General features: G+C 43.6%; 1 protein-coding gene across 2 annotated transcripts in view; it reads right to left on the bottom strand.

Moving 5' to 3' along the window:
* Positions 1-475: 475 nt before the first annotated feature.
* IQCE (IQ motif containing E) overlaps positions 476-25,819 on the bottom strand; it is a 65,750-nt gene continuing 40,406 nt past the window's right edge. For both annotated transcript variants that reach the window (XM_030211298.1, XM_030211297.1), the window contains exons 17-24: positions 22,059-22,134; positions 21,170-21,340; positions 16,381-16,404; positions 7,603-7,713; positions 6,738-6,868; positions 2,286-2,398; positions 1,116-1,211; positions 476-1,012 (exon numbers count right to left, since the gene is read on the bottom strand). In XM_030211298.1, coding sequence (XP_030067158.1) covers positions 873-1,012; positions 1,116-1,211; positions 2,286-2,398; positions 6,738-6,868; positions 7,603-7,713; positions 16,381-16,404; positions 21,170-21,340; positions 22,059-22,134 — 862 coding nt within the window. In that variant the 3' untranslated portion in view covers positions 476-872. The remainder of the gene's footprint in view (positions 1,013-1,115; positions 1,212-2,285; positions 2,399-6,737; positions 6,869-7,602; positions 7,714-16,380; positions 16,405-21,169; positions 21,341-22,058; positions 22,135-25,819) is intronic.

Genomic DNA, 25,819 nt, shown 5'->3' with positions numbered 1-25,819 from the left:
TAGACATAATTAACATATGGTACATTAGAGAGCACCGCACAAGTATAAAAATTCTGAGTTTTTCTGATAGACTATGGAAAATCTATTATAGTGTTCCTAGTTTCCTGTGATTCTGTAGGAAAAACATCTTAGCTCCTTTTAACATTTTTGAACACACTAGCTTTATACTGGGCCCTGTTAACTAAGCTGCGCTGTAGGCGCACACTAAAAATTAGCACGTGCTAACACTAGAGATGCCCATAGGAATATATGGGTGTCTCTAGCATTAGCACGCACTAAAAACGCTAGCGCGTCTTAGTAAACAGGGCCCTATGGTTGAAATAAAGGGAAAGGGAACTGGGACTTGACATACTGCCTTTCTGAGGTTTTTGCAACTACATTCAAAGCGGTTTACATATATTCAGGTACTTATTTTGTACCAGGGGCAATGGAGGGTTAAGTGACTTGCCAAGAGTCACAAGGAGCTACAGTGGGAATCGAACTTAGTTCCCCAGGATCAAAGTCCACTGCACTAACCACTAGGCTACTCCTCCTTAAAGGCGTAGAAAGTCAGCTGGTGCTGCTCGGTGATTTGCTGACCACCTCCGGCATTATACCTGGAAATTCAATACCAGGCCGTGTCTGGGTGTGAAAAACGGGTTAGTCCACTTGTCTGTAAGACCATCTAGATGGTCTTTGGCTGGGGATAAGGGATCAGTACAGATTCGAGACAGAGAGGAAATGTGTGTACATATGTCATGATTGCTAGTGTGACGATGTTAATTTTACTGTTCACCACCTTAAGTGGTTTAATCCCAGGGAAGCGATTTATAAATTTGTAAAAAAAATTAAAAAAAATCTAAGCACATGAGTAGGTTAAAAAATAGAGCTAATTACTCATTCCAAAATACAATGTCTCTTTTTCTTGCTGGCCGAGATGGAGGCACTACGATGATCTCATCTGAATCATCTGATGGCACCTCGTTCGCAGGCGGTGTGGAAGTTGATTGATACTGCTTCTCATAAAAATGGGCTAAAAAAAGTAAAAAAGGAGCTTCAATAATCTTCAAAAACCCTCACTCTCAGTAGTAATTCTCCACTTCCGCTTTAGACTGGTGGAATATATCAGCACATACCTGATGAAGGCTGTCGAGGTGAAGGACTGTGTTCCACCAGCTTTCTCCACTTTTCCCCGCCTTCTCCAGTCCCCATTTCCGCACTATCTTTCTCATCTGAAATAAATTATAAATGAGACCTCTCATTACTGAAAGACACTAAAATACTACACCTAAACTCAGAAGGACCTTCCTCAATGTGTCTTTCTTATCTAGGGCATAGATCCCTGCTTAGCTCATAATTCATTGCCTAAATTAGGCCAGGTTCTATCAGTAGCAAATTACGATATTTTACCACATCTGGAGACTGAACAGTATATGTACACTTCACCAACCACCTAATTCAGGGAAGAGGAGTGTGATACCCTGAGTGGGGGTTGGGTGTGGCTGGTGAAATAATACAACCAGATAAAAGCATGAAAAACAAAATAAGTATTTTATTTAAAGGGGTTCTCCAGTCTGTTCCTTCACAGGGCCCGAGACACAAGGTGGAATGCCGTATGCGGTTTAGCATCCAGGGTCTTAGGAGAGCCTCTGGCAGCAGGCCAAACACAGTCCACGGCTGCCGGGGTTGTCATGCCCAAAACACAGCCTACAAGTTCTCGGGTTCCACCGAGATCCAGGTCTGTCTTCAGCCAAGACCTCAAAGCAAAACTTCCACAGTTCAATTCAACAGAAACAATGGCTTACCTCAGCCAGGTTAGGATTATAGAATGGGCGCATTCACGGTTTCCTTCCCTGCCCCTCCTTAACTTCTGCCTGACCCTGTCTTTTGAACTTCCCCGTTGGTAACTCCACCCCTCCCAGCTTACTTCCTCCCGAGGCAAGATCTGCAGTCTTAAGGTGGCCCAGGCTAATTAAAGAGGGACTTTTCTTAAGGGTGAGGAGCAATGTCCTATAAACACCGTCACAGGGAGAAACGTTTTGGCAGTTGGAACATCAAAGCATGGCTCTCCTACTCGTCCACTTCAAGAACTGTAAATGAAGTCTCTGGAATGTGACTCTATCGTTAATCATATTAGTGAGGTTAGTTTAGATGTTGAAGCTTAGCAACTGGTCACCTTTCCAGCACACTCATGTGTGGATATGAGAACAGTATGCAGGGGTTTTGAAGACCAACAGAATTACTGCCTATATTTATATACTTCCCACTCATAATGAGCTTGGGGATACTGGAGAGAATGACATTACCTGAAGAAGAGTATATGAAGGCTGGAGGTTTTCCAGGGGACTGTGAAAGGGTTTTCTTTGGACTATAATTTTTAGCAGGCTTTTGTTCATCACCAGGACTGCATACAGAAAGGCTGAGGAAAATATCATATATTAGACAAATTATTAGTTCATTTGTTCAATCTACCAAGAACTGGAGCGGTCACAAGAGAAAACTTCAAATTATGTACACAGGAGGGGCATTTTCAATATGACGTCTAAATCCAATTTTGAATGTTTTGCGGAAAACATCCAAAAATCCAGTAATGAACATGGCCATTTTCAAAGCAAAAAACGTCCAACTTTTTGTTTCAAAAATGGCCATTTGCTAGATGATGTTGTGCTCAGTGCACCAATCTTTTGGGACCACTTTAAAAAAAATGTCCAAGGGAAAAATGCATGAAAACAAACCACTGGGATGTACGGGGGAGGGGGGCAGCATTCCTAGTAGACTGACCACACAGACATCCCAGAAGAGCAGTGGGGCACCCTAGGGGGCACTGCAGTGGATTACACAATAAAGGTCCCAGGTACACTTCTCACTGTTACCTTCTTATATTATACAGTGAGCCCTCCAAAACCCACCAAAAACCTACTGTACCCAACTCTCTCCTACTGCAATAGCCCTTATGGCTGCAGGTGTCACCTACAAGTGGGTTCAGTAGGTTTTTGGTGGGCTCACACTTTCCACCACAAGTGTAACAGAGTGGGATATGGGCTTGGGTCCCCTTCTTCACCACCAGTGTACTCCAGGGACCTGCTTGCTGTTCTGATAGGACTGGTCATAACATCTAAAGCTGTCATAGAGCCTGGTATATACCGCTTCTTTCAAATCTTTTGGGGGGGGGGAGGGTAGAAGGGCGTCAGTGACCACTGGAGTAGTAAAAAAAGGGGGGGGGTCATGCCCTAAACCCTCCAATGGTCATTTGGGGCACCTTTTTGTAACTTGGTTGTGACTGAAACAGGTCTACACCAAAACGTTTAACTTTTAGGCTTGGGCATTTTTGCTTTGCTCCATTATGGCAGAAAAATGTCCAAGTTTTGGGAATGCTCAAATCCCCCCTCTAACACGCCCCCCCCCCCCCTTGTGAGTTGGACACACTGCATACAAAATAGTCTTAAAAATGGGTTGCGAAAATAGCAATTTGGATGTTTTGGCAAAAAAACAATTTGTCCATCTGCCGCTTTTGACATTTTCTTGTTTTGAAAATGAGCCTCAGAGCACCTAGGACACAGCAGTTCAGGAAACACAATGAATTAGTTCAGGTATAGCAGGCGAATTCAGTACCTCAATCTGCCACAAAGGGTGGGGGAGGAGAGGTTAACATAGTAAACTGCCTAGGTCTTCCAATTTGGCGATATATCAAATTTTAAATAAACTTGGAAAAACACATTGTATAATGTTATAATCAGAAGGCAGCCCTCAAAGTTGAATCTCAGATTCTTTCATTTCTGCATGCATCATGAGGGTAATTTTTATAAGGAAATGCGTACTCTATGCTTGAACCTAGGTGCCTGTTTTTCTTTATATAATTCTAGCATATTTAGTGTAACTCCTACCTACATTTATACCAGCCCAAGATCTGAGGCAAATGAACATGTAAAGCATAAGATTTTATAATCTACTTGATTAATTGTGTACTCTGGGCTAGATTCTATATATGGAGCCTGAAAAACCTGCATGGAATAAAATTTCCACCTAAGCGTATTCTATAAGCAGCGCCTAGATTTAAGCGCGGTATATAGAATATGCTTAGTTGATATCCCAGCGCCTAGAACTACACGCATCCATCTACAGCAAGGAAAATGTGGCATAAATACTGGCGGCCATATTCTATAACACAGGGGCATAGCTAGGTGGGGCCACGGGGGCATGGGCCCCCACAGTTTTAGCCCTGGCCTCCTCCACTTTCGACCTCCCCCGCCACTTTCGACCCCCCTCCACCAGGTACCTTTGCTGGCGGGGGTGTCCAAGCCTTAGTCTTCTTCAGCGCCGGTCTCCGGCGCGTTTGCTGATCTGACTGACATCCTGCACGTTCCTTTAAGTGTCACTTAAAGGAACGTGTAGGACGTGCATGCAGGACGTCAGTCAGGACTCACATCATAGATCAGAGAACACGTCGGAGACCGGCGCTGAAGAAGACTTCGGCTGGCGGGGGTTGGGGACCCCCACTAGCAAAGGTACCTTGCAGCGGGAGGAGGGGGGTCGAAAGTGGCAGGGGAGGGTTGGCAGCGGCTGGGGGTGGCGGGCTAAAATGTGCCCCCCTACCTTGGGCTCTGGACTCCTCTCCCGCTGAGGTCTGGCTACGCCCCTGCTATAACAATGCGTGCACATTTTGGAATGCCCACGAAACACCCATTTCCCTGCCCATAACCATGCCCCTTTTTGGCTCTGTGCATTGGAATTTAGGCGCTGTGTGTCATTTTTCAGCGTACCTGCAAAAAAAGTCTTTATTTTTTGGTGGCCGCAAATGAACGTGCGGCAAAATTAAAACAAGCGCATGTCCATTTTTGGCCTGAGACCTCACCGCCACCCACTGACTTAGCAGTAAGGTCTCATGTGTTAACCGGGCGGTAATCGTCAGTGTGCGTACACTGCATGAAAATTTCTACCGCGTGTTTTGGATGCAAGTCAAAAATGGAATTACCTCCTGCGGCACGCGGTAGTCAGGCAGTAGTTCCAATTTGACACGTGTTGTATGCGCATAGGCACCTACGTGCCTTAGTAAAAGGGCCCCTAAGATATGCGTGTTGTTATAGAATACGCTTGGATTTCAACGCGGAATACTAAACGCGAGATATAGAATTCGTCAGTCTGTGCCCAAACCCTGCGCATTTATGCCCCCAACGGCAAAGTACGCACTATCAATTCTACATGCATGTGCTTACAAAAATCACTCCCACTTATGCACATATGTGATCAAGCACTGAGACCACGTAAACGCATAAATGCGCTACATACAAAATTACCCTCTATCCCAGGCTTCCCAAACTGTGGGTTGGGAACCCAAAACCCACATTTGGGGTCATGGCCTCAACACCTACACCATTTGTGCACTGAGGGGGTCTTTTAATAAGCCATGGTAGCATTTTTAGCTCACTGTAGAAATCACCTGGCAGTAAACGCTGAGACACCCATTATATTCCTATCGCTTTCCAAAAATACTAGGACTAGGGGGCATGCAATGAAGCTACAATGTAGTAAATTTAAAACGAATTGGAGAAAATGTTTCTTCACTCAACGTGTAATTAAACTCTGGAATTCATTGCCAGAGAATGAGGTAAAGGCAGTTAGCTTAGCGGAGTTTAAAAAAGGTTTGGACGACTTCCTAAAGGAAAAGTCCATAGACTTATTAAATGGACTTGGGAAAATCCACTATTTCTGGGATAAGTAGTATAAACTGTTTGTACTTTTTGGGGATATTGCCAGGTATTTGTGACCTGGATTGGCCGCTGTTGGAGACAGGATGCTGGGCTTGATGGACATTTGGTCTGTCCCAGTATGGCAGTACTTATGTACTTATGGGTGTCTCTGCGTTTACTGCCAGCTGATTTCTACCACAAGCTAAAAACGCTTCCACGGCGTAGTAAAACACCCTGTAAGATTATAGTATATTAGCACTTACACATGTGAATGTCACATTCACGCACCTAAGTAGGATGTGCGCATGCACAGCGGTGTTCTACAATGTGAGAACAGAAGTCTCAAGGCAAGTAGCTGCAAGCGGCGCTCATAGGAGGACGGTCACAGGCGGAGCATGGGCGTCAAACAATTCTGCACTTAGGTTATATAAAATACTGTCATTTGGAGCTAGATTCTATACACGGTGCCTGAAAAAATTTGCGCCAAAAGATACGCCTAGGCACATTCTATAAAGTATGCCTAAATTTAAGTACATGCATAATTTAATTGGCTAACTAGCTGATTAGTGTCAATTGCCTTTTCAACAAGCAATTATTGGCGCTAATTGGAATTAAGATGCATGCAGCTACATTTTTTGTGTGTCCCATAAAAGGGGGTGCAGGAACGGGAGGGTCATGGGCGTTTTGGGGCGTGGTTTTGGGTTACACGCGTAAATTAGGCAGGGGCACTTACACCATGTTTTCATTAGTGCAAAACGGATGCACCTAAATTTACACGCAATTCACAGGACTTAAGCGCTATTCTATAAACCGTGCCTAACTTTTGGTGTGACTTATAGAATAAGGCTTAATTGGTTTTTATTTGGTACTGATTTTTTAAAGTACGATTTATAGAATTCACCCCATAATGTGTATACATCTAGTAGCGCTATAGAAATCAGTAGTAGCATCAGTGCTTTATTCATACAGTTTACACGCTGCATGAGTATCCCTTTTTCCCTGGAGCTTCAGTGCTGCCTTACCAGCATTCCCTCGTGTCCAGCAGATTACCAGCCCAGCCCTGTTGCCTACCTGCACTGATGCTGGTTTGTTCGTGCCAGATGTGCCCGGAAAACTGACTGGAGGATGGTAATCGCCTCCTCTTCACTGTTGGTGTCGGAAATCGGGCTTGACAGGCTGTCACTGCGGGACGTATGAGGATCCTAGAAAAGTTACATCAGAGGAAAGGACACTATTCACTTAAAAGAAAAGAAAAAGGTTATAGGCATATACATCACTGGCCATTGAGTCCAGCTGTTGGGCTGTTCAAAGCAATGAAATACCGAATGACCAGTACTGAATACCAACGACTGATGACCATTAAGTTAGCTCAGTGTGGGAGACCTGGTTTTGGGAATATCTAATTTCCAGAGCACCCCAAGGAACCAGTTGTAGAGACGATAAACACTAACAGACAGGGTGGCCTCTCTCTGCTAAAGGAGGGTCAATTCTGAAGCACAAACATTTTTCCAAAAATACTAGGACTCTCTTTCCAAAAATACTAGGACTAGGGGGCATGCAATGAAGCTAGAAAGTAGTAAATTTAAAATGAATCAGAGAAAATATTTCTGCACTCAACGTGTAATTAAACTCTGGAATTTGTTGCCAGAGAATATGGTAAAAGCAGTTAGTTTGGTGGGGTTTAAAAAAGGTTTGGATAGCTTCCTAAAAGAAAAGTCTATAAGCCATTATTAAAATGGGAAAATCCACTGCTTATTTCTAGGATAAGCAGCATAAAATGTATTGTGCTATTTAGGATCTTGCCAGGTACTTGTGACCTGGATTGGCCACTGTTGGAAACAGGATACTGGGCTTGATGGACCCTCGGTCTGTCCCAGTATGGCAACACTTATGTACTTATGTCATGAGGGAGCACAGGGAGAAGGCACCGACATACCCTGTCTGAAAGGCGAGGCATGCTTGGAGATCTAGGACCGCAGATGTTACTTGATAACAACTTCTGCCGAGCCAAATGTCCCCTAAAAGCTGCCTGAAGCACTGCAGCCACCTAATGAGAAAAAAAAATAAACAGATTAGGGGTGGGCAACAATAAAATTTTTTAATTGCAACTAATCACTTGATCAAAAATGTTAATCACACGATTAATTGCGCATTATCACTGCATGCATTTTGGGCAAATGCTCTTCAATTTTTTAACACTGACCTAAACATCTTTTTGAACAAATGCTCAGTGTGGCTGATTATCCTGCACACGCTTTTCAAACATTTTTTTTAAACGTTTTAACTTTTTATCTGGCTCTTCATAAGGTCTTTGGCAGCGAGTCCCACACGCTGCTTCCAACTGACGCTGATGCCTTCCCTCTGCTATGTTATGCCAAGGTGAAACAGGATCGGCAGGGAAGAGAAAGCAATGATAGACAACAGAGGGGAGCTAAAAGTTTTGATCAGGATTTAAAAAATGTAATCATAGTTAAAATTGTAAAAAAATGAATTGAATTAAAGGTGCACTAAATGCCCAACCCTAAAACAGATAGAAACAATTTTAGCTTTAGAGAAGTAAAATAGGGCCTGATTTTATAATAAGTTAACTAAAAGGCCTCTATTTTAAAACAACTTTATATAGACATTATGTGCCTTAGGTAGCCAGAACCCCAGAGGTATTAATTGTGTGCATGTACTCGCATATTTTATAAAATATGCAGACACTGCCATTCTGCCTCGGCTCCAACCAAACTATGCCCCAGGAATACCTAAGAAAAGTAGGTGAACGCTATCCACGCATGTGTATGCAGACACACAATTTTATACAGGCAAATCTTTTTATTACATTACCCCTACAAAATCAGATTTCAACTTTCTTGAATCCTGTAGAAATAGGTTTTTTTTAAAAAACCTATTCATCTCTCTGATCCAGAAAACAATAAAACAGCCATTATTAGGACAAAGAAAATTGTACTTACAGTAGCTATGAAATTACCCTGTTGAGATTCAAATTGATTTTTAAATACTATAACACGACACTCATGTATTTGCAGTCCAATATCCCCAACTAAGAAACAGAATTACAGTACAAACATAATTACACTAACCAAGACCACCATACAATGCATTGCAATAAATATAAAATCATGAAATAACCAAAACAAATTAGAAGTTTTAAAAAAAGGTAATTAGGGAGAACCACTAAACCTACAGAGCCGGTAGTGGGAGGCGGGGCTGGAGGTTGGGAGGCGGGGATAGTGTGGGCCAGACTTATGCGGTCTGTGCCAGAGCCAGTGGTGGGAGGCGGGACTGGAGGTTGGGAGGCAGGGATAGCGCTGGGCAGACTTATACGGTCTGTGCCAGAGCCGGTGGTTAGGAGGCGGGGCTAGTGCTGGGCAGACTTATACGGTCTATGCCAGAGCCGGTGGTTAGGAGGCGGGGCTAGTGCTGGGCAGACTTATACGGTCTGTGCCCTGAAGAGCACAGGTACAAATCAAAGTAGGGTATACACAAAAGTAGCACACATGAGTTGTCTTGTTGGGCAGACTGGATGGACCGTGCAGGTCTTTTTCTGCCGTCATCTACTATGTTAATATGTTACAGGCAGGGCCAGGATGGGGATGGGTGGCGCGAACGGGGACAACTGTTTACCCTAACTCCCTCCCTTCCTCAGTTCTTCACCCTCCCATCCTTCCAGGGTGAATGGGCCACCACAGGTTACCCACAGTCAAGCTCCCTTCCACTCTGCATCTCTATAGGCTGGCAGCAGGAGACACATTATTGTCATGTCACCCAAGGGCCAAATCTCATGGTATTAGGAGATAGGAGCCAAACCTTTGATGTGAAATTCTAATTCAAATACTCTCTTATCCACTTAGATTGACTCACTGCATGAGAGGAGGAAAAGACTTCAGTGACTGAATCGGCTTATAGCAATAATTGTCGAATACCCTCACAACTGACATGTCATTAGTCTAAAAAACCTCTCCTCATTTAAAGGTGAGACCCCTGCCTTTCTTTTTCCTTTTGGTTCTTTACATTCCCAATGTTATAAAATTCAATGACTCAATTCATATACAATATCCACAGACGTGCATATTATTTATGTCAAAGAGATTTTTAGTGACGTATGATGTGGCGCAAACGTTCCTCAGTGCTTCTCTTTGAAGCTATTCTCATCTGCTCAATTGAGCTGCTCATTTCACTGGATGCTTCAGGAGCTGCTTCAAAAGAATCACAGTTTGCACCAACACCAGCCTTTCCAATGGAGCTGATTTTCTGCTTGGCAGAGTTTTTGTATGACATATTTGTGTATGATGTATTGAGCTGCTGTTGTTTGTCATTTATGCTGGTTGACTGGTAAAAATAATGATAAAAAAAGAAAACAAAAGAAAAGGAGTGAATTGGAGGCAAGCCACTGCCATACCATTATCCTCTGGAAGACAGAAACTAACTCTTCCCATGAATACTACTGCACTCTGAGTCAGGGGCATAGCCAGACTTTGGCGGGAGGGGGGTCCAGAGCCCGAGGTGAGGGGGCACAATTTAGCCCCCCCCCCCGGCGCCCCTGCCCCGTCCCTTTTGATTCCCTCCTGCCACCGCCAGGTACCTTTGCTGGCGGGGGTCCCCAACCCCCGCCAGCCGAAGTCCCCTTCAACACCGGTCTCCGAGTCCGGCACGTTCGCTGATATGGATTCTGTTTCTGTGAGTCCTGATGTCCTGCACGTTCCTACGCGCAGGACGTCAGGACTCACAGAAACAGAATCCAGATCAGCTACGCGCCGGAGACCGGCGCTGAAAAGGACTTCGGCTGGCAGGGGTTGGGGACCCCCACCAGCAAAGGTACCTGGCGGCGGCAGCGGCGGCGGGGGGGGGGGGGGGGTCGAGGCTAAATCTGCAGAGGCCCATGCCCCCGTGGCCCCACCTAGCTACACCCCTGCTCTTAGTGGTCTAGCCCGCACACTAAGGCTTGCTAACTCTTGCTGGTGTGGTCCAAGGAGATGATTCCTTGACGTTTCCTGAAATTGTTGCCTTAAAAACCACTGTACTTTATTAGATCACATCAATAGACCAAAGATCTATCTAAAGTTTAAAAGGACCTGGGCACCTACAAACATCTCAAGAATGACCGAAAAGTGACTTAAGAGTGGCTATCCCTGCCCTGAACTAGATACATCACATGGTTTATTTAACCATCAGAATAAAGCCCAGTTCCAACAGAACAAAACACCACCCTCAGAAGGAGAAGACCTTTGGGCACAAAGATACCTTTCCTTCAAATTACCCAAGGAGACCACAGGGCTTCAGAGAGGAGGGGGTAGGGGAGGCAAAATTCCCCAGGCCCAGGCCTCCAAGGGGTGCCCGGTGCCGGGGTCTCTCTCTCTCTCCTGCTCCTGACAGGACCTGGGTGATCGTGTCCTGAGAGGAGCTGGAGAGAGAAAACTCCGGCGCCGGACCTCCCTTGGAGGCTAGGGAGGACCCAGAGGATCAAACACTGCAGCTCTTCCTCCAGCGCTGCTCTTGAAACCGAGCATGCGCCGAGCGGAAAAACAGCCACAGGGGCAGGCAACGGGAATAGTGAAGAGCAGCCTGGAGGAAGACCTCTTCTGCTGACGGGGCCTCAGGATCTCTGCCAGCCAAGGTATTTGTATAAGTTGCAGCGGTGGCAGAGATCCGTGGGGGGGGGGGGGGGGGGGGGGGGCAGTTACGACAATTGTTTGTGTGTGTGTGTGGGGGGGGGGGGGGGGGGGGCGGCCCTGCCCTGGGCCCGGCTCAGTTTCTCAGCGGCCCTGGGAGACCAATCTTTTTCCCAAGGCCTAAAAAAATGCTACTCTGTGAGGCTTGAGAGAAAGGGAGAACTGAGCCCTCAGGCCTAAACCCAGGTTCCAAATAGTAGTCCTGCATGTTCAACTCCCATGAAAAAAAAAAAAGAGTAGCCAATGTGGAAGCGTAACAAGAATGCTTCTGTGACTGCCTTCTAGAACCAGTCTCTACCTCTGGGAGATTTGTGAGTTTATCTTCATCCTAACCTCTTGTGGCGATAGAAGCTTGAAGAAACAGATCACTCAAAGGAAATAGTGCCCCCCCCCCCCCTCAAAAACAAAAAAACCCTGAACTTGAAGAGGCTTCAAAAGGGAAGCATCTCTCGTGACTGGCCCCCTCAAAAACTGTACCAGGGTTTATCCAGGCTCCCAGCAGGAACATTTGCAGGAGACTGAATGCCAGTTCTTTGTTCTACCAGGATATCCATTCCCCCTGGCTCCTGCTTTTTGTTCTTTGAAGAACTTGCTTGTCTTGGAGTTTCACTAAGTTGACATGAGGTCCGCTCATAGAGGTGCCCCACCTGACCCCTATAGAGCCACAACCGATTCTTCCAGTCCAGGGTCCCAAAACAAGTTGGCTCAGCAATTTCCTCCGACCGATAATGGTGTCAATCATGTGTCCTGTGCTAGGTCCTGCAAGGGAACTCCACCCCATATAAATCTGATGCACTTACTAGGGCATCTGAGGACTACTAGTTTCCCTTAGTTTGTTCCCATCAGCAAATACTGCTGTCTTGCACCCTCTGCTGGAGCCATAGAAATACTGAGAAGCTGAAGGCAGCACTAGCCCCCTATAAGGAGAGTGAACTCAGCTACAAGGTGTTTTTCCTTGGGCTTCATCTGCTGGCGGGGGGCGTATAACCCACTTATCTGGGCTGGGCTGGCACGGATGATAAAAAATGTCAGATTTGAGTCTCCTGCCACTGGCCAGTACGAATGATCAAGCATGGGTATTTTCATCGTGGCCTATTCATCCTGGGAGGATGAGGAGGGTGGAGAACCAAGGAAAGGAAGGAGTCGGGGAAAAATCATGGAAAGAAAGGAGTCAGGCTGAGAAGGGTGTGAGAAGCAGGGAAGAGGTTTAGGAAAGAAAAGCCTCTTTAAAGGGAGTAAGAAGGGAGTAATACCTTCATGAGGCCTAAACTGTGCCTAGAACAGTGGTTCTCACCCTTTAGTCTGGACACACCAGACAGACAATGCCCGCATATGTGACATCCTCAATACATGGCCCTCATTCATAGTTTGCGTCCACAAAAATCTCTCCCTCATCCCACCGCAACAGGTGCAGATCAAAAGTAGAATTTTTCTCCACGGAAGTTACCACACAAACAAAAAAAAAATATTTCAATTCTAGTAATAGCAGCGTAAATATCTCCACTACTAGGCACATTGTGAAATTAATACAAAACTCGAATGAAAAAAATCCCCACTCAACATGTATGTGGCAAACCTATCATACAACAATAGCACCATTTCCTATGGTTGAAACATGAATTCTACCTATGAACAGGCAACACTAAAAACATTACACTAGCCCTAGGCCAATACATCCAGTGGTGTGCTGGTAAATTTTTAACAACAGGCTCTTTCCCCGGTCCACCTCTGCGCCCCCCCCCCACCCCCAAATTGCAGAGCTGGCTATAGCCGGGGGGGGGGGGGGGGGCAATGCATTACTCTCTCCAGGAAAAAAAATTAAATGATCACAGGTTCCAATCTAATTCACGTTTAATATGGGATAAAATGCCATAAATAAGTAAATAAATATAAACTTTTAACGTTCAGCACTTGATTCTCATATTCCAAACACTATAATGAAAATAAAATTATTTTTTTTCTACCTTTGTTGTCTGGTGACTTTGTTTCTCTGATCATGCTGGTCCAGTATCTGATTCTGCTGCTCTCTATCTGTTCCCTTGACTCCGTTTCCAGGGCTTCCTTTCCATTTATTTCTTTTCTTTCCTCCTTTCTTCTTCATTTCTGGTCCTCCGCAGACTTGACTGTACAGTGGATCCAGCTTCTGCCTATTTTCTCCATCCATGTGCAGCTTCTCTCCTCACTTCCTTTTCCCTCATCTAATCTCCTTCCTCTATCTTCCCTCCATGTCCAGCATTTCTTCTCTCTCCCTTCCCTCCCCTCCATCCATGTCCTGAAACTCTCCTCTCTCCCCTGCCCCCCTCTATCCATCCATACCCAGCAATTGTCTTCTCTCCCCTGTCCCCCCTACCCATCCATGCCCAGCAATTCTCTTCTCTCCCCTTCCCCCCTCTATCCATCCCTGCCCAGCAATTGTCTTCTCTCCCCTGCCCCCCTCTACCCATCCATGCCCAGCAATTGCCTTCTCTCCCCTGCCCCCCTCTACCCATCCATGCCCAGCAATTTTCTTCTCTCCCCTGCCCCCTCTACCCATCCATGCCCAGCAATTCTCCTCCCTCCCCTGCCCCTCCCCTCACAAACATGTCCAGCGATTGTCCTTCGCCCCCACCATCCCCTCCCACTCCCATCCATCTTTTTTATTACCTCTCCGTTGAAGCGCACGTTATTTAAAGCCCTGGTGCCCGTCTCCAGCCTTCCCTGCTTACTTCGATGAGTTCGTTCATGCCCTCTGATGTCAGACGTCAGAAGGCGGGACTAAGGGCACGAACAAACTCATCAAAGCAAACAGGGAAGGCTGGAGATGGGCACCAGGGCTTTAAATAACGCGCGCTTCAACGGAGATGTAATAAAAAAGATGGATGGGAGCGGGAGGGGACGGTGGGGGCGAAGGACAATCACTGGACATGTTTGGGAGCGGGAGGGGAGGTAAGCATGGCCTGTGATGGCGCCCTCCTGCCATGCTTACCTCCCGTAATGGAGCTGGCTCGCCCCCAAGAACAACCAGCTCGCAAGAGCTGTCAAAATTTAACAAGCGGCTCTTGCGAGCCAGACCAAGCCGGCTCCAGCACACCACTGAATACATCTACTACTGGTAACACAGAACAAGCAGAATTCTACACAGAAACTAGATGCAAACAGAATACCACAATTCAGTCACACACAAATGGTACAAATACAAACAGCCAAACTCTCATCAAATACAGAGCAAGGGATCACAAGTTAGAAATACAAGTTTGAAGACAAAAATTGAACTGGGAATCCCAAGTCAAACTTGGGGTGTACCACAACATGGGAGAAATAAAAAAAAAAAACAGAAAAGCATTTCCTCTTGTACTGAACAAAACACAGACATTCCCAACGCACATTTCCCACAGCTAACATAGTACAGTTAATAAATTCAAAATAAGATACTTTTTCCTACTCTGTTATCTGGCCATTTTAATTTTGCAAGCATGTTGGTCCCAGTTTCTCTTTTCTGCTTTGCTATCATCCACTAACTCTCTTTCCAGTAGGAGCTGTCCATTTGTCCTTTCTCTGCTTTTGTCTTCTTCCATTCCCTCACTATATATCTCTCTGACATTTCTTTTCTGCCTGTCTGTGCACTCAAATTTCACTCTCTTTTCTCATTCTACAGTCTTCCATTTAATTTTTCACTTACCTATCAACTTTCTATCTCCTCATCTCACCCCCTATGGGCAAAGTGTAAAGGTAGGATTGCTGCAGCTTTAGTGCAGGCAGTTAGCTTTCTTATTATGTTTGCAATATAGGCTATGCATGTTTTTATGTTGGGCTTTGAGTTATTTTGCAAAGTGTATGGAAGTACAAGGAGAGTATTACTGTTCCTGATTTGAAAACACAATTTGATTTTTTTGTTGTATGGTGAACTGTAAGGGGAAATATCCTACCACCACAGCCCGGGGTCATGTAGAATATGCGTTACAGAACTGGAGGTTGGGATTCTCTTTAATAATGTACAGCATTCAGACTTCACTTCCATGTAGAATAATTAGTTGAATGATGCTATCAGTTGTAATGGTAGTTTTACAGGATAGCTGATAATCTCTGGGTGATTTCTTTATGTAGAGAAGGCTCTAGGGGCCTTTTCTTCTATTGCCTTTTGTAACCAATTTAAAAGCAAAGGGAAAAGTCGTAATACAGTGGTGGGCATAATGTATGGATCTGACTTTTCTTTTCCTCCACCCACTGCCACCCTAAATACTTCTGACCAGAGACACCAATGGCCTGCTGGCCTCCCCTTTCCCCACCTTGATTGACAGATCATCTGAACCTTTGAAGGTGCTGAGGAGAACTGCTGCTCCCTCCAACCAACCCTCCCTTACCCTCTCTACTAAAGCAAACTCAAATTGAAAAAAAAAACCAAAAAGATGAGGAGATGGAGGTAAGTTTTTAATTCTGAATATCTGTTCTGGGTGCCGAAAAAGCTTGTCCTGGCTCTGCCTACAGGACTAGGGCAATGAGGCAACAGACGGACAAAAATAAATAAAAGAATGAACCTGGCAGGATGCTGCTGCTACAAGAGAATATGCTGTGAAGGCAAGAAAAAAAGCTAGGGTTGACCTAAAGTCCCAACCTTTACATTGGGCAAGTTAAAGAGCCTATGGCTTAAATGATGAATTTCAGCCAGTGCAACTTAATTATTAATTCTACCATCAGCATATTTCTAAGATCCAGTAAATAATGTTCTCATATTCTTGTAACACTGCAGAGAGCATATTAGTCTGGACGTACCAAAGATGCACTATGCGAGAAGAACACAACAATATACAGTCTAAGGATGTGTTTTTAATTATCCTTTTTTTACTCTATTAAAAGCTTTCTTATTTTCAGAGCTATTTTGGTCTCTGTTACTGTAATAAATTAGGCTCTTCTTTCTTCACTCAGTTCTTTGCCCTGCCTTCCTTTGGCACGTCATCCCATATCTTTAATGTGTCTGCTTGCAGCTGCAACTTCCTGCACTCTGAAGGAATTTCCATGAATACTGAAGGAAGCTTCTTAGACGCACCACAACTGCTTACCTCATCCAAATGACCTTCTTCTCTCTGAAAAAGAGAAACAAAATTCAAATTAATAGCATATAATTTTGTCTGTTATTGATAGATTCATACGAAACATAGAAGTAGGATGGCAGATATGACTCTCATGACCCACTAAGTTTGCTTTCCTTTGCAGTACCATACACCTCCGTCGATCCATGGCTTTCCCTTCCTTTCTTTGCATCTTCTGTGCTTATACCAAGCTTTTGTGCTTTCTTTTACTGTTTTTGCCTTCATAGGAAGGCTGTTACATGCATTCACCACTTTTTATCTCACACAGTGGCGTTCCTAGGGGCGCTGACACCCGGGGCGGATCGCCGATGCGCCCCGCCCCCCCCGGGTGCAGCCGCCCCCCCCCCATGCAGCGCGACTCCCCCCCCCGGCGAAAGGATACCTCCCCACCCCGGCAAAAGAACCCCCTCACCCTCGGGTGCACGCCGCTGGGGGGGGGTGCCACGCGCCAGTCAGCGTCGTTCGTTTCCATGCTCCCTCTGCCCCGGAACAGGAAGTAACCTGTTCCGGGGCAGAGGGAGCATGGAAACGAACGACGCTGACAGGTGCGCGGCACCCCCCCCCCCCCCAGCGGCGTGCACCCAGGGCGGACCGCCCCCACCTTGGTACGCCACTGATCTCACATTCTTTTTGTAGCTTTTACTGAAAAGAAACAATTAAGCCCCAGAGACACACAGATCAGCAGCAAAGCAAACGTACCAACAGAAAGCAACTGGAGGGCAGCTGCTGCTGTTAAAAGTGAACAAGGAGGATCCTCAAGGGCTACAAACTGGTCTGGTTGTCAGCACGTCAATAAATGTTAGGATATATAGAGCTGGTACTAGACATCCTAGCCAGATCTTCAGCCTTGTACCTCCCTTTAGTTCTAGGCTCCTAGTACCCCCCTCCCCCAAAAATTTTAAGAATTAAACTCAACAATTTCTGCTGTCAGAAGTGACTCAATGACTAGATGCTTTGGAGAGCATTTTTGACTTGATGGCAGTGTTTTCAAGTTTAGGAGGCTATTTTTATTTGATAGCATCATTTTGTGGGGGTAAGAAGGGTGAAGTTTATTGTTTTAATTGATGTTTATTGTTTTGTTTTTTTTGTATATGACTTTGTGGGTTTAAAAAGGTTTGGACAAGTTACTGGAGGAAAAGTCCATAGTCTGTTATTGAGATGGACCTGAGGGAAGTCACTGCTTGTCCCTGGATTGGTAGCATGGAATGTTGCTACTCTTTGAGATTCTGTCAGGTACTTGTGACCTGGATTGGCCACTGTTGAAAACAGGATATTGGGCTAGATGGACCATTGGTCTGACCCAGTATGGCTATTCTTATATTCTTGAATCATGATCACCCCAATATCAATTATAGTAAGGTTACTTACCTGTAATGGAGGCTGTCTGTGGATAGCCTGGTAAATGCCACAGATTGTATCTTGCTTACCCACGTAAATGAAAGACGATGAAAGACTGTCCACCTCACTAAGTGTCAGAAGTTCCTTAAGTTAGTTTGGCTTTCAGGACCCTACTGTTCTGCTTTGACTGCAGCTGATCTTTGCTTCCCCTCCCCCAAGAAGCTATTACTCTAAGCCACTGACCGGTCTGCCTAATAGTCAAGCCAGCCCTGAAGACATATTAGAATGCACTTCCTCCATCGTGGACATTCTGAAAACCAGACTAGTTTGGACACCTTGATCTATGTTGGACTCCAGGCATGCTACTAAGAAAAAATGGAGACTGTAAGTGGACAAACGATGGTAACTGAAAACAGCTCTCGAGTCATTCAGATAACTTTATGTAAGAGACCTTCATATCTAAAAAACCGTGTTGGTTGATTATACTCAAATAACATTACGCAAAAGGAAACAGAAGAACAAAAGCCATCACACATAAAAACTACTGTGAGAAGACAGGTAGCAATAGGCTTGTATGTTTTATTATATATTTTATTATATCATGTTTTTGTGATTTTTCATTCTACCTATATTGTATTGATTTATATGCTCACTTAACATATGTCTGGGTTTATATGCCAGCACAGGCATGTTTTAGGATAGACACGTCTACATGTCTTCTTATAGACATATCTATGTTTTTATTATCCAGTGTTCATTTTATCACATGTACACTCACTTTGTATTATGACTGTATGTGTTGGAATTATTATTATTATGACATTTATATCTCACATTATCTCCAAAATAGGCTTGAGTTCAATGTGGATTACAGATTATATTAAAATCCAACGTACAGAGTACAACAATATTGAAATATACATTACAGTGGCTAAGGACCGACCCCTGAGGCAGGCGGTACTTCCGTCGAAACACGAATCATGTCGGGTCCTTTCATTTCTACTGTTGATGCTCTGCAAATAAATGAGTCCCTGAGGACTTTTCTAAATAAAGAAAAGATTTAATGTAGAGTGATAATCTTGGTGCTACCTGTCAATTTGCAGTAGTTTGTGTGATAGGTTACTCTCCATTGTCCTAAAGGAGGAGGCAGAAACATTCAAACATCCTGAACTGCTTTCAACAACAACAAAATTCAACAAAAAGCACCACCATTAACCATCCTTTACCAGATACATGTCATGGACTTTTTATGTTGTCAATAGCCAGATTTTTCCACAGCTGTGGTGCAGGACCCCAAATATGGCGGGTCACTTTGCATAATATTAGGTAAACTGTTCCCATAAAAAAAAAACAAATGTTTGCCAAGACTATTTTATTTAGAAAAGTAGGGCCGAATATTCAAAGCACTTATGCTCCTAACTTTCCCCCCGTTTACAAAGCCATGCTACTTACTGGCTGCCGGTGAGCTAATGCCGACACAGCCCATTTGAAGAGGCTGTGTCAGTATTGCCGCGTGGCTTTGTAAACAGGGAGAGGTTTGAGAGTTATGCTCACAAATTGGCTTCTTTAAAAATTTACTAGGACTGAGTTCATAACATTTTACTCAAAATTTCACTAAATATTTACATTTAGGAACATAAAAAGTGGTTGGCAACAGGCGCTATTTAGGGCAGGGAAAAGAATTTGGGAGATTAGCACTAATTTTCAGTACTAGACTCAAATTAGGCTCATAAAATGTAGGCAAATGAGTGTGAGACCTAAATTTATGGGTATAACTTTTAAGCTCCTAAATTACGATGAATTTTCAGCTGAAAAGTTACGCTCCTAAATCCGGCTAAAAATAGGCAAACATTTAGGAGGCTAACTTAGAAGCAAAAATTTAGGAGTGCAGCATTTTCTGAATATTGGACCCCCAGCCTTTCACAAAATCATTCTGGGGGTCTTTTACAAAGGCACGTCTCTAGCATTTAGCACAGGAATGCCAGTGCGTCTTTGTTAAAGGCCCCCTCTTTTTCTAGTACTTTAGCGATTTAGAACAAAGAAGTTAATATCCTCTGACATCCCATATATCCTTCGCTTCTCACTCCTGCCCCTGTCACTGTTGTAACAAAGTTATTGCCCTGGCCAAATTCTGATCCTCTATCAAAACACTGTCAAAAGTCCTGACGAGGTGTAGTGGTTAAGGAGTATCTGTAACTGATAAAAGTAAAAAGTGGAGGAGTGGCCTAGTGGTTAAAGTGGTGGACTTTGGTCCTGGGGAACTGGGTTTGATTCCCACTGCAGGCACAGGCAGCTCCTTGTGACTCTGGGCAAGTCACTTAACCCTTCATTGCCCCATGTAACCCACATTGAGCCTGCCATGAGTGGGAAAGCGCAGGGTACATATGTAACAAAAATAAAATAGATACTATTGGAGATTCTACATGGAATGTTGCTACTATTGGAGATTCTACATGGAATGTTGCTATTCCACTAGCAACATTCCATGTAGAAGGCTGCGCAGGCTTCTGTTTCTGTGAGTCAGACTCACAGAAGCAGAAGCCTGCGCGGCCACATTGGTGATCTGCAAGGGCCGACTTCTACATGGAATGTTGCTAGTGGAATAGCAACATTCCATGTAGAATCTCAAATAGTAGCAACAGTGGAGGAGTGGCCTCTGGTTAGGGTGGTGGACTTTGGTCCTGGGGAACTGAGGAACTTAGTTCAATTCCCACCTCAGGCACAGGCAGCTCCTTGTGACTGGGCAAGTCACTTAACCCTCCATTGCCCCAGGTACAAATAAGTACCTGTATACAATATGTAAGCCGCATTGAACCTGCTATGAGTGGGAAAGTGCAGGGTACAAATGTAACAAAACCCCCCCCCCACAAGGATATTCTAAAGAGAAAACATGGAGCAATAGGAGATATGTTTCATATCTGGTGGGCTTGCACACATGCACAGAAGTACTGGAGAGAGGTGTTGAAATTTGTATGTGAGGTAACTTATCCAATGAAAATGGACTATTGTCTGCTGCACTTCAAACGTCCGGGAATCCAGAATGCTACACACCGATTTGCTACACAGGTTTTTGTGGCAAGCAAAATGGCACTTGTGGCGGCTTGGAAACAGCCCGCTCTGCCAGGATTACAGACTGTTTTGCGGAAACTGGACGGTATTTGCCTCCTCTCGAAACTTACGGCCTTGCGTAGGGGACATTTGATGCATTATTCTAAAGAGAAAACATGTAGGAGGCAAAATTACAGCTAGCCATTACAGTACCTCTTAATGCCACAGGACTGTAGTAGGTTTCTAACAGCCAGGCTCTCGAAAGTTGGACCACAGGGACACTACCTTTCTTACACGTCACAAGCAATCCAGGGCTTCTGGTCCTGTCATCTCCAACATCCTGTGAAAAACACTAACCTAATTAAAAACTCACCTTGTGTTTATATTTTCTCCAGTGGCTCTGGATTAGTTCTGCTGCCTCGTGCCTCCGTTGGTCTTCCTTGGATTCATTAGCAGAGTCAGACAAAAGCCGAGACAGAACACTGTTGACACAGTCGGCAGAGTCTTGCTGGGAAACCTGAGGACTGTGTGGCTCTTTCTGTGCCTGCAGGGGGAAAAAAATAAAATACAAACAAGTTAAGCAATTGGGAAACACACACACACACAAAAAAAAATCGCTGTTTGATCTGCAAGAGTGGCAAGTAATTTTAAACCCTGATTCAAAAGAACAGGGAAAGACAGTAGTTCTATAAAAGCTTCTGGGTCAGACCAATGGTCCATCTAGCCCAGTATCCTGTTTTCCAAACAGTGGCCAAGCCAGGTCACAAGTAAACGGCAGATACCCAATTTGCAGCAACATTCCATGTTACCAATCCTGGGGCTTCCCCATGTCTGTCTCAATAGCAGACTATGGACTTTTCCTCCAGAAATTTGTCCAAACCTTTTTTTAAACCCAGATACGCCAACCGATGTTACTACATCCTCTGGCAAAGAGTTCCAGAGCATAACTATCCGTTGAGTGAAAAAATAAAGTATTTCCGTGTAACTTCTTCGAGTGTCCCCTAATCTCTGTACTTTTGGAACGAGTAAAAAAATCGATTTACTTCTACTCGTTCTACACTACTCAGGATTTTGTAGACCTTAATCAAATCTCCTCTTATCCATCTCTTTTCCAAGCTGAAGAACCCTAACCTCTTTAGCCTTTCCTCATATGAGAGGAGTTCAATCCCCTTTTATCATTTTGGTCGCTCTTCTTTGAACCTTTTCTAATTCTGCTACATCTTTTTTGGGATACGGCGACCAGAACTGAACGCAATACTCACTTCATTTATTTGCCTTTCCTTTGCCAGCTCTGCCTCCAACTTCTTCACCTTCTGCTTGAGTCGCTGAATTTCCTCCCTGAAGAAGATACAGGAATGAGATACCAAGCTCTGTTATACAGCCTAACAACTTAATGATAGATAAGGAATCATCATAAAACTGCTCTACACAGCAGACATATGTAGCTACTATTATGATGGGTCATGCATATTTGAACAAAGAGGTTCCACAGACAAGGCATTATCAGTGAATACGGAGCAGGCAAGGTTGGAATTCAATGATTATTGCTAGTCATTGGTAAAATACAAGTCTACACATTACCTTGAAATGACTATACCATAACAAACTATGTAAGCCACATTGAGCCTGCAAATAGGTGGGAAAATGTAGGATACAAATGCAATAAATAAAGAAATAAATAAATAAAAGAACGAATTACGTTCAAAGTTTGCACCTTGGTCCACAAAATCGTCTACGGGGAAGCCCCGACCTACATGTCTGACCTTATAGACTTGCCTACTAGGAACGCAAAAAGATCATCACGCACATTCCTCAATCTCCACTATCCTAACTGTAAAGGGCTAAAATACAAATCCACATACGCGACCAGTTTCTCATACATCTGCATGCAGCTATGGAACACACTACCGAAGGCCATAAAAACAACGCAAGACCTAACCATCTTCCGAAGGCTACTGAAAACAGATCTTTTCAAGAAGGCATACCATAAACATCCATCTTAAATACTAAATAATAACATTATACACAATCGCATGACTGCTTAACCTCTTTGCTATTAATGATCAAGCACTACCACTTTAAACCTTATGTCGAATAGGGTCTCTCTATAGTCGATGACCTAATGTATGTTATAACCCAATTTATTACTCAGGAACCTTCTTGCAATACCATAATGTATTCTGATTTACCATGCATGTATGCACATGGTATATATATATATACCATGACCTGTTCCATGTATGTTACCATGAATGTATGCACCTCAACGCAATACCATTTGTAATCCTGTTAACCGGAAATGGCAACCGCCATTACAGCAAATGTAAGCCACATTGAGCCTGCAAATTGGTGGGAAAATGTAGGATACAAATGCTACAAATAATAATAATAATAATAATACCTAAATAAGATTTTAGACAGAGATGGGGAGGAGCCAGCTATCGTAGTACACGTGGGCACTAATGATATACACAAGTGTTGGAAGGAGGGAGGGAGGTTCTGGAAACCAAATTTAGGCTTTTAGGTACAAAAAAAAAAAGTTTAAATCCAGAACATTCAAGGCTGCATTCTTAAAAATGTTCCCCATTTCACACACAGGACCCAAGAAGCAGGCAGAGCTCCAGAGTTTCGATGCGTGGATGAGACGATGGTGCAAGGAAGAGGGATTTACATTTGTTAGGAACTGGGAACATACTGAGAAAAGGGGGGGGCCTATTCTGAAAATATGGGCTCCAGCTTAACTAAGGTAGAATCAGACTGCTGGCCCTAATGTTAAAAAAAAAAAGTGGAGTTTAAGCTACAACCTCATGGAAAATCAACAGTCACAAATTTTCCAAAGCAGCCGTTAATATCACCTCTTACTACCTTTAAAAAATATCTCTTAGAGGTCTTAAAAGTACCCGAGCAGTCATATCCTCCTATTTCAAAGATATTCTACAGTACACCTTTTCTGAAGAGAGACTCTGAACAAGCAGAAAGAGTAGAGCCCCCAGTAGAAACTGGGGATATAAACTTGACACAAATGATAGAAGATGATATGGCGGGTCTTACAACTGCTACATTCATTCTACAACCCGACAGAGATTGGATACTGAAGCAATATTTTTTACATAGAGAACAGAATTTCCTAGGACATAAAGTACGAATGTGTCCTGATATCTCGAAGGTTACGCAGAAAAAAAGACAAGAATTTCTCAAACTTCGCCCAAAGGCTCAGCAATTGGGCGCGCTATTTTGGTTAAATTTTCCGTGCAAATGTGTTATAAAACTGCATTCTGTTAAATATATATTTTACGATTCTAAACAATTGAACTCTTTTTTGGAATCTAAATTAGTTAGCTCACTCGTTGCACCACCAGGACCTGTAATAACTTCTACGCCGTAAAGTTAAAACACTTGGACTTCTTGCTCTACCTCCTTTTTCACTGTTGAAAAATTGTAAATTTCCTGATGTATAGTTATTAACCCCCCCCCCCACATTGTGGACTAAAGATGAGAAAGGATAATGATTTGATTTGAGTTAATTAAGATTGTTTTAAATAATTCCTGTATAATTATAAATGACCAACTGTCATCTTTTCTGGTTTCAAGAATTGTACTTAAATGATAATGTAAAATGTGATAAATAAATAATTAAAAAAAAGAAAATCAACAGTCACTCAGGAGTGCTTTGTTTAGAGTAGAGTATCTTTGAAAGATACTATCAAAATAGGAAAAACTTTGGGTATCCTAATAGCAAGGCTGCAATAAAGGCCAAAGTAGCCTTGTAGTGAAGAAAAGACAAATTAGTCCTATCAACTGCTAAGCAGGTTATCAATATGAACAAAAAACACACCTTGAAATGTCTATATACAAGTGATAAAAGCCTAACATATAAGATAATGGTGAGAAAGAGGCATCTCGGAGACCTGGTGGAAGGAGAATATCGAATGGGATACTGTGATATAGGGTACAAATTATATCACAATGATACGGTAGATTAAATTGGTAGGAGGTGGTGTTATATGTTAAAGGAGCATTGAATCAAACAGAATAAAAGTTCTGCACAAAAAATTATGCTGTGGAACATTTATATCTATTCTTACTGTACATCGCCTTGAGTGAATTCCTTCAAAAAGGCGGTAAATAAATCCTAATAAATAAATATCAGGACCTTATATTAGGAAAGGAATACAGAACAAAGAATATCATATTGATTTATAGCACTCCATGCTGTTACAGCACCTTGAGTATTGCGTGTTATTCTGGTCACTGCATCTCAAAAGAATTATGGCGAAACTTGGACTTCCAGTCAATTTCCTTTCCTTGAATCCTGCTACACAAATTCAGACAAGTGGGTTATATCCTGCCAATGGAAGGAGCCAGAGAAAAATAGCTCAGAGCTATCTTCACTCCCCTTGTAGGAGGGTCTGGTGCTGCTTTCAGTTCCTCAATACCCTATAATTAAAGCTAAGACTACTGAAGGCAATTCTTAGGTTTTGGGTTTCCACAAAGATAAACCTGATGCTGTCAAAATAACCCAGGAATTAGAATTCCATACACCAAGGCAACAACTATCTTCAAAGTGGGCTTAGTCACTGTTAGCTTTCTGAATTTGTCAGATCGAAAACTTTTCACTGCCATGGCTTCTATGGGTGAGGTCTGGACTAGTCTGGCAGAACTCAAGGAAAGGAAATTAACAGTTAAGTCCAAATTTTCCCTTCCTGGTTGCCCACGCCAGACCAGATAAATAGAATGTATCCAAGCTCTACCAAGACCAAGCATGAAGTCACAACAGTTTTCCTACGCCAAAAAAGTTGAGCCTCTAGACTTGCACACCCTCACTGAGGAACTTAGAGATGAACTACAGATAAGGGCACTCTCCTACCAGTATCCTCTGGAAGACAAGAGTCTAAGTCTGCCTACGAGGACTCTTCTTTACTGACCACATGGGCTAGCTGGCCTTCTGTGACGTGCCAACTCTTGTTGGTATGGTCAGAGATGATCATCTCTTTGATGTCTCTCAGAATTGATCCCTTAAAGA

The sequence above is a fragment of the Microcaecilia unicolor genome, chromosome 8 (assembly GCF_901765095.1).
Source record: "Microcaecilia unicolor chromosome 8, aMicUni1.1, whole genome shotgun sequence".
NCBI lineage: Eukaryota > Metazoa > Chordata > Amphibia > Gymnophiona > Siphonopidae > Microcaecilia > Microcaecilia unicolor.
Note: the sequence above shows the minus strand (reverse complement) of the source record. Positions and strands in the feature narration are given on the sequence as shown.